Consider the following 17,872-nt stretch of genomic DNA (forward strand, 5'->3'; position numbering starts at 1 on the left):
GCCTGAATAATAATAATAATAATAATAATAATAATAAGTAAGGAGATTCTTGTTCCATTGTATAAGACTCTGATTAGGTCCATATGGACTATTGTGCACAGATTAGATTGCCTGGTTTTCAAAAGATATTGGAGAGGATGCCGAGGCAATTGACTAAAATCATTTCTGATCTCTGGAATGTTGAATATAAAGAAATGTAGAGATGATGGAATTTTTCGAGGCTAGTGCATAGGAAGAAGAGTTGTAATATGATCGAGACAGTTGGTATGGGGTTGTTGTAGGATCAGTGTTGAAGAGGTTTTTCATAAAATGGTGGGAGATCATCCCTGGAACTGTATAAGGAAGGTGTGTGTGCAAGGGAATTGGAAGCAGGTTTTTTTTATATGGAGAATTGTGAATAATTGGAATGCATTGCCTCAGAGTGTAGTGTCTGCAGAGAATTTGAATGTATTTAAGGTATGGTATGATGAGCTGTGTGTGTGTGTGTGTGTGAAAAAGGGACCGCCTAGATGAGTCTTACTCCATGGAATCATAGGATGATAATAATAATAATAATAATAATTTTAAAAACACTTGGCACAGAGATAAGGTTATTTGTTCATATAATATAGCTTTTCCCATATAATTCAATTACCTTTTTCATAATTTTAGCCAATGTCTCCTAGAAAATAGATAAAATATTTCATGGCCCTTCAACTTCCCATCCTTGAACACACAAGAACAAAACGCTATTCCTATTCCATATATCTAACGTACCAAAGTATAGAATTTAGGACTTCTTTATAATCTAAGGAATTCCACAGCTCTTAATGGAGCTGTGGAATTACTGCAAAACATTTGAGAATAATATAAGAAATCTATCAAGAAACTAAAAGTTGTGTTATTTCACAGCAAATAATATTAGAATAGTTTGAGATAAGATATGGTGTGAGACAGGGGATGTGTAATGTCTGGACTATATTTCAAAAGCTAGAAGATATTCAGATGATATTGTTTTAAAACCATTGAAACACTGATATACAAAGAAAACATAAGCATTAGAATAATTGAATTATTCTAATGTTTAAAGATAAATGAAAGAGTTGGACCTAAATATGAATAAAATAAAAGTTCTTAAATTGAATAGCAAATGCCTGAAAGGAATTAAAATTGACCAACATGCAGTAAAAGAAGTTGAGAATTTTACATACGTGGGAGTTAATGTTGATAGGTGGACCTAAGAGGGACACAAAGAAGATTTACGAACGCAAATAATGCTTTCAGAAAATTGCAAGGTATATGGAAATCATCTAAATATTATATTAAGACCCAAAATAAGGATCTTACAGCAATGTCAAGGCTGTATTATTATATGGATTAGAAACATGGAAATTGACAAAAAAAAAAAAAAAAGAAAAAGAAAGAAAAACAAGAAGCTAAATAAAATATTTTTCACAGCATTTGCATAAAATATTAAAATATTTTGGCCCCCCAACATATAACAAATGATGAATTATATATATAAATGGACCAGCAAAAAATGCACGCTTTCTCCTCCTGGTTCTCTGTTCCAAGTGAGTACAGCTTGTCTGCAATGGGATTTCATGATTACAGGATTCACTCTGAACCATGATTATTTTACTTGGATTAAAATCTTAGTTTCAGAAATAAATTAGTATAATTTATTTTTATTTGTGCACGCACTGCCTGTGTTACAAGTGACATCATAATGAATCACCAGCAATGTAGCAGTTTCTCACTGTACTAATTAATACGGTAATGAATATGTCTATATGCAAATAAATTATTTTTGTCTGAACTGAACTTTTTTGCAGTTTACATGTGGTTTAAAGTAGTAATTAATTTTAATTTTAATATTTTCTGTTTTAATTTAGTGCACCAAATTTTCGAATGCCATCAAAGCATCAACTTCCTATCATTATGATAGGGGCTGGTAGTGGTATAGCTCCATTTAGAAGTTTCTGGCAACAGCGAGACAATGAAATGAAATTGCACCGGACCAAAATAGAAAGTGAAACAGTTATAAAGCAGCCACATTTTGGAGAGATGGTGCTGTTCTTTGGCTGTCAGAAGTCAAAAGTTGATGAAATATACAGTCAAGAAACATCACCATTACTTAGGAATGGGACTCTAAGTCATGTATTTACAGCATTATCAAGAGAACCTGGAGAAAGAAAGGTTTGTGTCAATAAATAATCCCTTCAAGGACCTATAATGGTTGTTATCTAGCCATATTTATTTTTGTTATCTTTATAATTTACTTTAAGTATTTAAGTATTTATATATGAAAAACTTGAAGTATTGACCTCTCAGTCTACTATCAATATTATTATTATTATTATTAACATTTGACCTCCACAGAGTCAGAGACTCATTGTTGGAGATGCACACTATCATATACAAAGTCCAACCATGCCTTAAACTGATTCAATTTACTACATTCACATAATGCATTCCACTCATCAACCACTCTCCATGGAAAGAACTTTCTCCTCACTCCTCTGCTCACACCCCCCTTATACAGTTTCCAAGGATGGCCTATGAAAAATGTCCTCCATGTCAACCTGATAATAACTCCTGTCTAACTTATATGTTTGTCATACCCCCTCTTCCTCCTCCTAATTGAGAAGTGAGGGATTTCAATCTCTCTTCATACTTCACATTCCATAGACCACTGCCCATCTTTGTGAATCTTCTCTGGACTCTATCTAACATATCCCTGTCACCATGACCAAATCTGTGCACAATGAGGCTTTATCAAGACCTTATACATTGGAATCATAACCTCTTTATTTCTGCACATTAGTGTCCTTTGCATCCTTACAATTGTCTAATGTGATGACTTCACAACTTGTGATGTGGCTACTACATTTTAGGTCCTTGTCCACCACCAATCACAGATCTCTGATTTCCTCCACTTCCTTAAAGGTTTCCCCATGAAGCGTATACTTTTATCCCATCATTGCTTACCAAATTTCAAAACTGTACACTTTGCAACATGAACTGAAGTTCCACTTACCTGCCCATTCATATAATGCATTCAAGTCCTTCTGTAAGGTCATAACATCTGCTTGACTTGGCATTGCTCTCTCCAATTTTGCATCATCTTCAGACAGTGTTATTATTATTATTATTACCATAAGACCTCATGGAGTCAAAGACTCATCTGGGAGGTGCTTTTATCACACACACAACTCATCATACCATGCCTTGAACACATTCAAACTCCTTGCAGACACCACACTCTCAGGCAAGGCATTCCAATCATTTACAACTCAGCACAAAAAAAAACCTGCCTCTCACTCCCTTACTCACACCCTCTTTATATAGTTTCCAGGGATGACCTCTGGTTCTCCCCCGATCTCCCACTATTTTCTGTAGAACTTCTCCAGTATTGGTCCTGCAACAACCCCTTACCAACTTGTATAGGTCTCTATCATATCTCCCCTCTTCCTCCTGTCCACCAGACTCTGCAAATTACATCTTCTTAATCTTTCCTCATATTCGACATTCCAGAGGTCAGAAACTACTTTATACAATTGCCTTTGGACCCTTTCCAACATCTCTTCATCCTTCTGAAAACCAGGTGACCAAATCTGTGCACAATAGTCCATGTGTGGCCTAATCAAAGCCTTATACAACGGAACAAGAATTTCCCTACTTCTACACGTCAGTGTCCTCCGCATCATTCCCAGAATCTTTCGTTTTATCTTCGCAATTTTGGCTATGTGTCCCTTAAATTTCAGATCCTTATCCACTATCACCCCAAGATCTCTTATTTCTTCCACTTCCAACAATATATCCTCACCAAGCATAAATTCTGCATCCCATCTTTGTTTTCCAAATTTTAAAACTTCATATTTTGCAACATTGAACTCACATCTCCATTTCCATTCCCAATCACTCAATTTATTCAAGTCTTCTTGTAAGGCCACAACATCTTCACTACTCTTCATTATTCATCCCAACTTTGCATCATCTGCAAAACAACTGAATATCTCCATCTAAATCTTCACCTATATCGTTAATATACAAGTTACACAGTAATGGCCCCCAAAACAGACCCCTGAGGCACTCAACTAGTGACGTTCCTTTTCCTGGATATCTTCCCCTCTGATAGTTATGTCTGTCTGATAGTTATCAACACAACTTGTTGATAACTATCAGACAGCCAGTCTTCAATCCAATGCACTAATCTAATATATAACCCCATCTGCTCTAGTTTGACTATCAATTTATCATGCGGTAATCTATCAAAAGCCTTTGCAAAATCTAAGTATATTACTGTGTATCCTTCTCCTCTGTCCATGGAAGCAGTCACTTTATTGTAATAAGTATATTACTAAAACATGACCTCCCTTTAGCAAATGCATGCTGTCCATCAAAGATAATACCATTGTTGTCAACCCAACTCTGGATCCTAGTTCTCACAGGCTTCTCCAACAAATTAACCACAACATCTGACACACAGATAGGCCTATAGTTTGATGCTTGAGTTCGATCACCTCCTTTATGAAGTGGCACAATCTTACCCTCCTTCCACTCCTTAGGGACTTGACTGAGTGCAAGATTTGTATTAAAAAAAATGTCAAGATAGGTGTCAACTCCCTGACACATTCCTTCAGAATATGTGATGATATATTATCAAATCCCACAGCCTTATTAACATCTAGTTTACTCAACTCCCCATACACCTCTTACTCACTCACAGTCAGTCTCTCCTCCTCATCATCTACTGCTCTCAATCTCTCCATGAAGTCACATTCACAAGATTGAAAGACCTTTATGAATTGCTCATTACTTGTCTACCAACAGCTGTCTTTATACCGTTTTCTCCTATCAATATCATCCTTCCATAATCATTCTTTCTTTTGCTGGCTACATATCGAAAGAACTCCTTAGGATTCTTTTTGGCTTCATTAGCTAACTGCTAATGAAGCCAAAAAAACATTAGCTACCCTCACCAACCAAGTCACCCTCCTTGACTGGTCTTTGTAGACCTCATGGAATTGATTATTTCCACTTTGCTTATGCTGCCTCCAAAATGCCTTCTTTCTCTGTATCGCATGCTTAATCTCTTTATTCATCCATCTCACACCTACCTTATTTAGCCTTCTCACCCTTGGAATACACTTAGACATTGCATCTACTAGATAGTTTTTAAAAATCCCCCAAGCTGCATTGATCTCTATTACAGCTAACTCCTCATGCCATGCTACAGCCGCAAGCTGTCTCCTGAGCTCTTCATAATCACCTTGTAGTTCCACATATACCCTTTTCTCACAGAGGTCCTCACACTGATGCCAACCACAGTAATCACCTCATGGTCACTCTCACCAATTGGTGGACGATTTGACACTTCGTTTATAATTATATACTCTGATGAGATGACCAAATCCAAGACCCTCAATCCTCGCGTACCCTCTGTTACATACTGTCTGAGGTAGTTATCCCTCAAAAACTCAAGAAACTCATTTTCTTTACTTCCAGTTGCTATCTCATCATTTCAGTCTATATTACCATAATTAAAATTGCTCATAATGATCACCCTTTTTTTATTTGCTTGACTAATTTGTTTATACATTTCATTATCGCCACCACCATCCACATTACCTGGTCTATAACAACATCCAACCAAGTATTTGATTCCATTCACCTTGATCTCACACAATACTGCCTCAAAACCACTGGCACTATTTCCCTCTTGCATCTCTACTTTGTATGGACATAACTCTTTCTCTATCATCAATAGCACTCCCCCTCCCTTTTTACCTCCTCACGAAACACATCATACCCTTCCATTTCTATTCCTGTCAGGATGTCGTCCTCTTCCAACCATGTCTCACTTATTCCGACAATCTTTGTGTGAACAGAGGCAATTAATGCAACCATTTCATCTGCCTTGTTTCTTATACTTCTAGCATTTATACTTCTAGCTCATTTCTGGATCTACAGCTAGTTCCATTGATACCACTCACTCGATGTGATCTCTCCATGCTCGATTGGGGCCATTTCCCTTTCTGCTTATTCACTTTAAAGCCCTTTTCAATTCCAACTGTTTCCTCTTGATCCCAGGTCATCCCATTTCTTTCCTGTCTACATGTGCTCTCACTTTCTCTCGGAGCATCCACCTTTCTCACACTGTGTACCCCTGTCCACCCTGAGCCTCCCTGTTTCCCTGCTCCTCTTGCACACCCATTCTCTCATTTTCTATACTCACCACTCACTTCCTCATTCATAACCATCTCCTTTGTCATACTCTCTTGCTCTTCCACATCACTTCCCACTTGATCTGATTCATTCTCTCTCACTCTACTCACTTCTCTACCCTCCAGAAGCAGTCTCTCCAAGCGACTCACACCATAACCATTCAAATGCAGTCCATCACTCTCATACAGTTCACTTCTTCCTTCAAACTCATTCCACACATTAACAAACTGTACTCCCATCTCCTCACACATTTCAGTGTGCATATCTTTCATAATCCTTGATCTCTGCCTCATCTCACCACAGTCATACCTAGGCAACATGATGACTACCTTTCCTGTCACACTATTCTCTTTTATCCTTCTAAGCAGCCTCCTGATATCCATTCTGACTTGCTCCTTGTCCTCTGTCAAATCATTTGTGCCGATTAACACCATCAACTCCTTTGCTCGCATCCTCCTCATATCAAATGTCTCAATCACTCTACTCATTTTACCAGCTGGAAAACATACCTTGTGCATCCTATCATTCAGCACACCTTTAATAATGGAGTCACCATATAAAGCCATTCGCTCATCTTTCATTAACTCTTTTGTGCCATCATGATTAGTTTTAATAGTTTTTACCCGAATTTTCTAAATTTCATTCCACATCCAATCCAATTCAACTTCCGAATCTCGCGTCTCAATCTCTCTATCATTCATTCTTTTTAATTTTCTAACTCTCGACACCCTCTTCTCACTTTCACTCTCATTCATCATTCTGTGCTTCCATACTTGCGGGCTAACATGCGTCCAACTTTCGCTATCATTCATTCTTTCGATTTTTTCCACTTTCGATTCCTGCATTATGCCACTTCCAGTTTCATTCGTTCTCTCAATTTCATTTCATTCTGTCACTCTCGCCTCACTTTCATCCTTTTTAACATTTTTTATGGTTTTTAAATCACTCGTTTTCTTTTTTACTGATTTTTTAACATTCTTTCGCTTCTCTTTCGCACCATCCTTCTTTTTCAAACGTGCACTCATTTTTCCTGACATTCTCGCTACTAACACTTTCTGCCATCAATTTCATATTTGCATTCATCAATTCTTCGTTCAGGTCACACTTCGCACACATCCTCCTTCCATCTGCCCTAAACATCCACAAATCATTTATGTAATCGAAAGAATACATATAACACACCTCACATTTAAAGAAACGACTGAAGTCTAAATTAAATTCATGGAATGACAAAGCCGCCACCATGTTATTTCCTCTGCCGGTTACTACTCTAAGGTCTAATAATAACGAATTCATAATTAAGTTTAGGCAAATGAAAATCCCCCACACTAATAATATTGGTAGTGCACAACTTTTACAGCAGCTCTTACTCAAACAAATACTCATGTATATACTTAATTATTCCAAGAATACTTATCTCAATCTGGAGCTCTTCTTACACATGTCCACCACTCCAGTATTATGCCCTGTTATACAGTGCAATACATGTTACAGTATGTTATACAGTGTTTACAAATGTATCAGCTCATAGGCTTTGTGCAGCTCCATATCCTGCACAGTTAAAAGAACTGATAAGCTTTAGAAGAGGATTCAGAACCATGAACCACATTCACGTTGTATAACAGATTATTGAATGGTGCAATGAATACCCAGTACACTACGCCTTGGTTTTATTGATTATGAGAAAGTCTTTGACTTTGATTCACTTAAAAACTTTCATAATACTTAAAGTACTATGAAATCAGCAAGTGGAAGAGCTATATGTAAGGACCCACAAATCAGCATACACCAATGCAATAGCAACATTTCATTTTAATAGAAACATTTATCTCCACTGTACAAGCACAGAGAGAGGCATATGATGTGACAGGTGACATATCCCCAAACGATTCACAGCATGTTAGGAAAAGGTGTTCATGTTTCTTGATTGGGAAGAGAATATTCTGAAGGTAAATGGGAAACATTTAAGCTATTTGCATTTCACAGATGATTTTTGTGTGGGTAGCAATATGCTACTATACCAGGGAGGTGATTATGAAGCAAGGTGGTTTCCCCGTTGCCTTTCTTCCATAAGTATATTTATGACTGTAGCTGTGTGTGTTCACGGGACTGGTTTAACCCATTTTGAGGGATGAAAAACCTGAGTTACTGGGTCACAGAGTAGTTATAGAGAGCAAAATAAAAACAAAAAAAAATTCTAAATATTATTTAAATACTTACAATGATGAAAACATCTGTATTGTCTTTCAAAGTATTTTAGCATCATAAACCAAACCATTTTTTCTTTCTTAGAAATGTAAGTAATAGAAGCCATCCTTTTCCAGAATGTGGATATACTTAATATCACCGTTTAATATCCAGTAAATATTTAACATGGATTTTCACCCATGTTAAACATTTGTGGATCAGTGTATCTATCATCTTTTATTACTTTTTTAAATCATCAGAATATTTAAACGCTGCATCCTCATTCGCATTAACTGCCTAGTAATTTTAATGGTAATTTTAACATAACCCTATGTTAAGAGCAGCTGAACGAACTATTAAGATGAGTGTTGATGCACTAACTATAAAAGTAAAACACGACTGAAATCTGATGAAATATGGAAGTGCAAAGGAAAAGTACAACATGCCAGATCAGACAGTGTCCAGATAAACAAGGTCTGCATACCCAACCAAGCAATTGGGGTTGGGTCAACAAGTTAGCTACTGAAAGAAGTGCAATAAAATTAAAACCAGCAAGAGACAAGCTATCAGTAGGAATATGGGATCTCCATACTTTATGGGCCTCTGGGAAAGCTAAACTTACCTTGCAAAGAGAGATCGAGTGATACTGGTGTGACATCCTTGGATTATCAGAGATGTGCCGGACAGAGTCAGGGGAGATGAGAAGTGGAGGAATCAACTGGCCTGGCAATAGTATAAAACATCAGGAAGGAATTGGATTTCTTCTAAAGTTAAAGAGGAAGAGAAGCATTATTAGGATACAAGCCAGAATAATAATGGCAAGATTTTCAGCAAGCTCATTTAACATCATAGCAATTCAGGTCTATTCACTCACTTCAGAAAGTACTGAAGAAGAAATACAGTTATTCTATTGCAACTTGGAAATAACATTCAAATCAGTTCAAAGAAAGATATATGAATGGGAAAATATGGACATGGAGAAAGCAATAGAAGAGGGGAGAGAATGCTTGAATTTACCTTGAAGCATGACATGGTAATTTGTAACACACATTTCCAGCAAAAAGAAAACGGACATGACAATCACCAGATAGAAGAACTAAGAACATTATTATTATTCTTATTATTATTCAGGCCTCCATGGAGCCAAAAGACTCATCGTGGGAGGTCCTTCCTAAGAAACACAAAGTCTATCAAAGACTCATTGAGAGGAGGTCCCCCCCCCAAGAAACACAAAGTCTATCATACCACACCTTCAGCTCATTGACCATTCTTGCTCTCACCACTCCATCAGGCAATGCATTCCATGGTTCAACCACCCTCCATGCAAAGAAACCACTCCTCACCTCTCTTGCTCACAGTTTCCTTTCGTAACTTCCAGGGATAGCCTCTTGTCATCACTCCTTCCTGCTGTTCAACCAAGCGAAAGACTCCCCAGTGTCAACCCTGTAACCACCTCTCAGCAGTTTAAAAGCCTCAATCATATCACCTCTCCTTCTTCTATCCACCAAACTCTGCAGTCCACATTCCCTCAGTCGATCCTCATAACTATCATTGTACAGTCCTGAAACCATCTTTGTTATCTGCTTCGTACCCTTTCCACAGTTAATTAACCCCTTCAAATACTGGGGACCAAATCTGAGAACAATAGCCCAAGTGTGGTCTGATCAGGGTCTTATACAATGGAATGACATCTCTTTTATCACTACAGGTCAATGTCCTTCTCATTATTGCAGCAATCCTCTGTGTTACCTTCACCACCTTTGCAATATGTCCCCTAAATTTCAGGTTTCATCAATCATCAACTCCAGATCTCTTGTCTCCCCTACTTCCTCCAGTATAACTCCTCCTGTAGAGTATGCAGTGTCCTATCGATGTTTCCCAGAGCTCAAGACCTTACATTTTGCTGCATTAAACCGACAACCCCCATTCATTTGCCCATCTGTCTAGTTTATTCAAATCCTGGATGGTATTTCACCACGAGTTTTGAGACAATATGCTAGGGAACTGACAATGCCTTTGACCTGGCTTTTCAATGAAAGTCTAGCTGCTGGATAGGTGCCCATGGAATGGAAGGAAGGTAAGACAGTGCCATTGCATAAGGGTGGTAGCAGACTGGAAGTGTCTAATTATAGACCAGTTTGTGTGTCATCAGTAGTTAGTAAGATCTTGGAGAAAGTAGTGGGGGACCGTATACAACATTGGACAGATGAGGGTAATATTGTCAGTGGATTGCAAGGTGACATTCAGTTGTTTTTAGATGATGTGAAGCTGGAAGGGGTTATCAGTAATAGTGCAGATGTGGCAGCCCTGCAAGAGGATTTGAATAAACTAGACAGATGGGCAAATGAATAGGGGTCTCGGTTTAATGCAGCAAAATGTAAAGTCTTGAGGTTTGGGATCCATCGATGGCAGGTTGCATACTCGATTGGAGGAGCAATACTGGAGGAACTAGGGGAGACAAGAGATCTGGGGGTGATGATTGATAGAAAACTGAAATTCAGTGAGCATATTGCAAAGATGGTGAGGGTAACTCAGAGGATTGCTGCAATACTGAGAAGGATGCTGACCTGCAGAGATAAAAGAGTTATCATTCCGTTGTATGAGACTCTGATCAGACGACACTTAGACTATTGTTCTCAGATTTGTTCCCCAGGATTTGAAGGGGGATAAATTGACTCTGGAAAGGGTACAGAGGCTGATAACAAAGATGGTTTCAGGACCCTACAATATCAGTTTTGAGGATCGACTGAGAGAATGTGGTCTGCAGAGTTTGATGGATAGAAGAAGGACAAGTGATATGATCGAGACTTTTAAACTGTTGAGAGGCAGTTACAGGGTTGACATTGGAGAGTTCTTTCACTTGGTGGAACAGTGGGAAGGAGTGATGACAAGGGGCCATATCTGGAAGTTACGAAAGGAAGCTATGAGCAAGAGGGTGAGGAGTGGTTTATTTGTGTAGAGGGTGGTTGAATCTTGAAATGCATTGCCTGAGAGAGTGGTTAGAGCAGGAATGGTTAATGATTTCACGGAGTGGTATGATAAATTTTGTGTTTCCTAAAAACGACCTCTCACGATGAGTCTTTTGACCCCATGGAGGCTTGGATAATAATAATAAAGTAATAATAAAAATCAACAGGCAAGAGCTGGAAGAGGTTTGAACTTCACAAACCTAGGGAGCAACATGACACATCATTTAGATTGTTAGAAAGAAATAAGATCCCGGATAACAAAAGCTAAAGTAAACCTACAGGCAGTGAACAAAATATAATTATTATTATAATTCAGGTCTCCATTGAGTCACAAGACTCATCAAGTTAGGCCTACCCTATAAAACACAGTCTATCATACCACTCCTTTCACCCATTGACCTTTCGTCCTCTCACCACTTTATCATGCAATGAATTCCACAGTTCAACCATTCCCCCCACTCTCCATTCAAAGAAACTACTCCTTACCCTCTTGCTCACAACTTCTTTTCATAACTTCCAGGTATTTCCACTTGTTGTTGCTTCTTTCCCATAGTTCCACCAAGAAAAATAATTCCCCAGTGTAAGTACCAAAATAACCCTGTAAGTACCTTTCAATGGTTTAAGTCTCACTCATATCACCTCTTCTTTTATCTACCAAACTCAACAGTCCACTTTCCCTTAGTCTATCCTTATAACTAAGTTATACAATCCTGATCTCATTCAAGAAATATTTAACAATATAAACTGGACAAACTTAGATATGAAAATTAATAACAGAAACTTAACACACCTAAAATATGCAGATGATATCATAATTTTTGCAAACACTCCAGAAGACCTTAATATAATGATAAAAGACCTATATCATGAAAGCAGAAAAGTTGGCCTAAAAATAAACACAGAAAAAACTAAAATCATGTTTAATCATTTTGTAACACCAAAAACACATAATAATAGAAAACAATTTCTTGGAAAGAGTTTCTTCATGTACATACTTTGGTCATCTCATTGATCTAAACTGTGGACTCCAAAAAGTATTAAATAGAAGAGTTCAACTTGTCTAGAGTGCATTCAGAAAATTGAAAAGCATTTTTCAAAAGAATGATGTCCCACTCTGTTTAAAAAGGAAGACATTTAACCAGTGTATACTTCCAGTCATCACATATGGTTGTGAAACTTGGTCTAAAAGCACTGGCAAATAAACTAGCAACAACTCCAAGAAAAATGGAGAGGTTGATGCTAGGCATCACATTAAAAGATAAGAAGCGAAACACCTGGATAAGAAGCCAGACTCATATCACTGACTTCATTCTTCACCACAAGTGACTAAAATGGAAATTGGCTGGACATCTAGTAAGAAGAGAAGATGAGCAATGGACCACCATACTAATGAACTGGATTCCAAAAGAAGGGAAATGAGGCCAAGGATGTCCTAAAAGAAGGGAAACAAGGTCAAGGACATCCTAAAAGAAGACAGAGTGATGAATTATCATCCATTGCCAAGAACAGAGAAAGGTGGAAGGAACTGGAGGAGGCCGTCCAGCAGTGGGCAGAAAATGGCTGAAAAGAAGAAGAAGATATCATCTTTGTTATCTGCCTTTGCACTCTTTCCAAGGTTGATTTACTCTTTTCAAATCCTCAGGACCAAATATGAGCACAATAGTCTAGGTGTGGTCAGAACAGAGTTTTATACAATGGAAGGACAACTCTTTTATCTCTGCAGGTCAGTGTCCTCAATATTACAGCAGTCCTGTGGGTTACTTTAACTACCTTCGCAATATGTTCCCTGAATTTCAGGTTTCCATCAGTCATCATCCCAAGATCCCTTGCTTCCCCCACTTCCATCAATACAGTTCCTCCAACAGAGTATGCAACCTCCCATCAATGTATCCCAAACTTCTAAACTTTACAAATAGCCGAATTAAACTGAAATCCCTATTTATTTGTCCATCTGTCCAGTTTATTCAAATTCTCGTGAGGCCTACCATATTTGCACTATTATTAATAACCTTTCACAGCTTCACATCATCTGCAAATAACTGAATATCCTCCTGCAGCTCATTGACAATGTCATTGAAATAAAGGTTAAACAATACAGGTCCCAGTAATGAGCACTGTGGAATCCCCACTTGTAACCTTCTGCTTCCTTGATACCACTCCCTCATACACAACTCTCTGATACCTATTAGCTAGCCAATCCCAAATCCAGTTCACTAACTTGCCATACATGTGCTACAACTTAAATATCAGCATGTCATATGGTACCCTGTGAAATGCCATTGTAAAATCCGAAAAAATAACATTCTTCAGCCACTCTTGTCACTTTATTATAAAAGGCATTCATGTTATGAAAACCAGAGCACTGCTTAATAAATCCATGCTGACTCTCATTGATAACATTACCCTCATCTGCCCAATGCTGTAAATGATGCCTAACTAATTCTCCAAAATCTTAACTATTGATGAAGTACAAACTGGTCTGTAGTCACACACTTTCAGTCTGCTACCACCCCTAAGCAATGGCACTATCTTATCCTCCTTCCACTCCTTGGTTCAATGACCAGACTTTCATTGAACATCCAGGTCAATGGAGTTGTCACTTCTTTAGCACATTCTTTATTGAGATCTGGAGTACTCTGTATTTAAAACACACTCTCTTCTTCCACTTCTAATATTATAGAATTTATAAGAACTTGCCTCAAGTTTTCCTTGAGACTTTCTATTTCACTATATATCAAAAGAATACAAGGCTGAAGATGTAAGTGCTGTAAGACAAGGTGATGGAATGCATAAAGGTGAGGATGAGACATTTATGAATGTCAATCTGAGTGGTCAGACTAAAAAGAATGGTGTGGTATAGCAGTAGAATGGCCTCAAAGACACAGGGATTGTCATCATGGTTTGTATACATGTTTGAAGAGTATTCATTTTAAGAAGTACCTTTAACAAAATGGACACAAGGAAGATTCCTTCAGATTAAAACACTATGAGTGCAAAAATGAAGAGGCTCATTATTACATTAGAGCAAAAATTTGATGTGATTGATAAATATCTTCCGGGTGGATGCTGTTTTCCTGTTCTTCCATTTAGCACGATGTTTGGAAGTCTGTGAGGAGGAATTCTCTGGACATGGCCGAACTATCGGAGCTGTTACAGAGTCCACTGGAAGACCAAGGAAAAGTTGACTCAGATCCTTAGAAGAAAGAGGCAAATTCCCCCAGCTTCATTACTATGTTCGAGAAGACTAGAAGTAGAACTATTTGGAGACAGATTGTACAAAGATGGTTCAACCTGTCACCAGACAGATGAGATGAAGAAGAAGAAGAAGATAAATATCTTAAGAGAGCTGAGTTTGTTGAATTGATTCTGTCAGTATGCTCAAAGATAATTGGTGTAAGTGAAATTTGGTTGTCTGAGGACGATGTCTTGTCAGGAATAGGAATGGAAAGATGTACAAACGTGTAGAAAGGCTTATGTGTTCGTCACACATGTTGTTTAATTTTGACAGTATATATATATATATATATATATATATATATGTGTGTGTGTGTGTGTGTGTGTGTGTGTGTCTTTTATGTTCACTGATGCGGATGTCCACAGTTCTTCCTGTTTGACCATAGTAAGCTTGATCACACAAGGAGGGTATTTTGTAGGCTCCTGGATGTGATAAAGGAGGGATGCTGTCCTTGTGTGAATGGATGAGAGTTGCTAATTTGACACATGATCTGAATATGGTGCATAGTTGATGTTTATTGAGAATTCTAGATATCTTTGATATGCCTTTAATGTATGGGAATGGTGACCGTTTGTTGTAGTTCTCTGTGATGGATAGTGGGAGGTTTCTTAGGGGCATTTAGTATATTGTTTATCAACTACGCACTGTATTCAGACCATGTGTCAAATTAGCAACTCTCATCCGTTCACCCAAGGACAGCATCCCTCCTTTATCACATCTAGGAGTCTACGAAGTACCTGCTCATGTGATCAAGCTTTACCTTGCTCAAGTTTTACAAGTCAGAGAGATTGTTCTTAGAAGCAACATACTCTGAATTGAAACATACTCTGAATCTCAACAAATATGGCTGTATACATTTGCCTAAGATTTGGGAGACAGTCATCTTAAGACATAACTAGTACCTGCTTTTTTTCTCTCTGTTTTTTTTTTTTTAGATAGAGGGCACCTAATTAGGGCTTTAGTCTTTGTGTTGTTGCTACAATTTTGTTAAACTAGTCCCTTTGTTGCACCATGTTGTTGTGGTCTTGTGTACTGTGACAAACTGTGTTTTTGTGCTCTGAAGATGCTGGTTATAACACCAGCAAAATATCAGCAATAAGTCGATAAATAATTATTTACTTATAATTCTGTGTTCTGATATATACCGTCAAAATTAAACAACAGGAAAGATATACAGTTTTAAATTGAGGAGGATAGGAAGGAGAGGAAGGTGTAAAGAGGAAGGGGAGTATTCTTAATAATTGCAGAGGAATTGTGTTCACAAAATGTGGAAGCAGATTTTGAATCTGTGTGGTGCAAAGTTGAAATTAACAGGCTAGTATATCTGATAGGATGCTGTTATAGGCCAGGGAATGTCGAGAATACCGATCGTGAAATGTTCAGGCAAATTGGTTGACATATAAAAAGATGATCCTGAAGGGAAGTATTCTTAATGACTGCAGAAGAATTGTGTTCACAAAGTGTGGAAGCAGATTTTGAATTTGATTTTAATATTGGAATATAGAATGGAAAGTGAAGACAGTGTATGGGAACAAGGAGAGTGAGTTTCAGTCAAAATGTTGCACACAGGAAATTGTGTTTGTCTGTACAGGTCTTCTCAGGCAACAGTGATCTTGTTCCTGACAAACTGTCTTAGACAAGCAATATAGGTTATTTTTCCACTGATCAAACACCTGGGATATCTCATGTTAGAGGACCCAGTCAACTCTGCTGTTTTCAGAATTGTGGCTCTGGCCAGGCAGGCATCCACAATAAGCCCTTTATTTAACTCTGAAAGATCCTTTGTTTTTTCCCATTCTGATCAACACTATTCACAATTATTGACCAGCAACATTCTTAAATAGTTGCCTAGAATATGTGGTGATACACATGGCCAAGTATTTTACATATATGCTGCATAAGTGACATTTACATATATCTGCATAAAAGTTTCTAATTCACTGGCTAGTATGTGTATTATAGTTATTCATATTTGTTCTTTACCATTTCACATACTGTATTTATTTCCTTACCAATAACATTGACAAAACAAACATAACTGCTTTGACTTACAGAAATATGTTCAAGACCTTGTAAGAGAAAATTCCATTCTGATCAACAGCTTAATTTCACAAGGTGGTCACATTTATGTTTGTGGAGATGCAGTGATGGCAAGCAGTATTCGGCAATGCCTTCATGATATTCTACAATTTCCTAATAGTATGATGGAACAAAAGGGAACAGACTATTTTCAGAAGCTGTTGGTAAGTTGAAACATTGTTTAATTGTATTTACATTTATTTACTTCTTGAATCACTTACATTCCCTGTTTTTGTTTTGGTTTTTTATTTATTTGCATTAGCAAAAAGTTATATTTATTTCTTTAAATAAGTAATAACTTCATATCATGTTCAATACCAAATTGATTTGAATGAGTTCTCATAATAGGTGAAAGCTGATAATGCAATTAGAAAAGCAGTTAATGTATTGTTCAAGTATGACAATATAAAAGTTGAGAAGAAGAAAAGAGATGATGAATGGAATGATGGCTGAGCTGTGTGAGACAAAAACTGGGAAAATTGGAATAGTTCAAAAGTGGTGAACTGCATTTGATGTTGGATATTTATAGCAAATGTCATTGGGTCGCATTTGGTCGAAAAGGATCAGAGAGAAAGAGAGAGAGAGATAGAAGAATGAGAAATAGGTTATACAAGGACTGACTGATGGAAGGTTGATACTAGGATGAGTGAGTGAATGCTTGACTCTGGCAGAGCAAAGTGATAGAATGCATCCCTGATTATGGGGATACATAAGAGTAAGGAACAGGGAAATTGGAGTGCTCAGAGTAGAGAAAGTGTATGGCAGACAGCAGCTAGTATAAACTGATAATATAGGTGGAATGGCCTCAAACAGAATGGACTCAATCATAATGAGTAAATGCAGTAAGGAAATTATTGTATGGAATTATAGTAAGGGAAGGCTGGCAAAGTTTTGGACTCATGGTGCAGCTTATATAAAAGAGTAATAACATGTAAGCAGGGGTGGCCTCTTGTAGGAATAGATATCCAGGAGATGGGGAACATATGGTGTTATGCAAATAGAGTTTTCAGGGAATAATAATAAGTATAGAAATATTGTAAATGTATTGATGTTTCTTTATAAAAATGCCAGGAGTACTAGGAATAAAGGGGAAAAATTAGTGGCATTGATAGCCTCAGTCTATTCAAAGATTATTGGGATCAGTGAAATATGGTTGATAGAAGATGGTATAATGACAGGAATAGAAATAAAA

At 37.5% G+C, this 17,872-nt stretch overlaps 1 protein-coding gene across 2 annotated transcripts in view; it reads left to right on the plus strand.

Moving 5' to 3' along the window:
- The window catches only part of LOC150107093 (nitric oxide synthase 1-like), a 281,501-nt gene that overhangs the window by 240,464 nt on the left and 23,165 nt on the right, over window positions 1–17,872 (plus strand). For both annotated transcript variants that reach the window (XM_090391631.1, XM_090391632.1), the window contains 2 exons: window positions 1,875–2,178; window positions 16,656–16,844. In XM_090391631.1, the coding sequence (XP_090247757.1) occupies window positions 1,875–2,178; window positions 16,656–16,844 (493 nt within the window). The remainder of the gene's footprint in view (window positions 1–1,874; window positions 2,179–16,655; window positions 16,845–17,872) is intronic.

Source organism: Typopeltis vanoorti, chromosome 4 (assembly GCF_054136105.1).
Source record: "Typopeltis vanoorti isolate ZY-2024b chromosome 4, IOZ_Tvanoo_1.0, whole genome shotgun sequence".
NCBI classification, from domain to species: domain Eukaryota; kingdom Metazoa; phylum Arthropoda; class Arachnida; order Uropygi; family Thelyphonidae; genus Typopeltis; species Typopeltis vanoorti.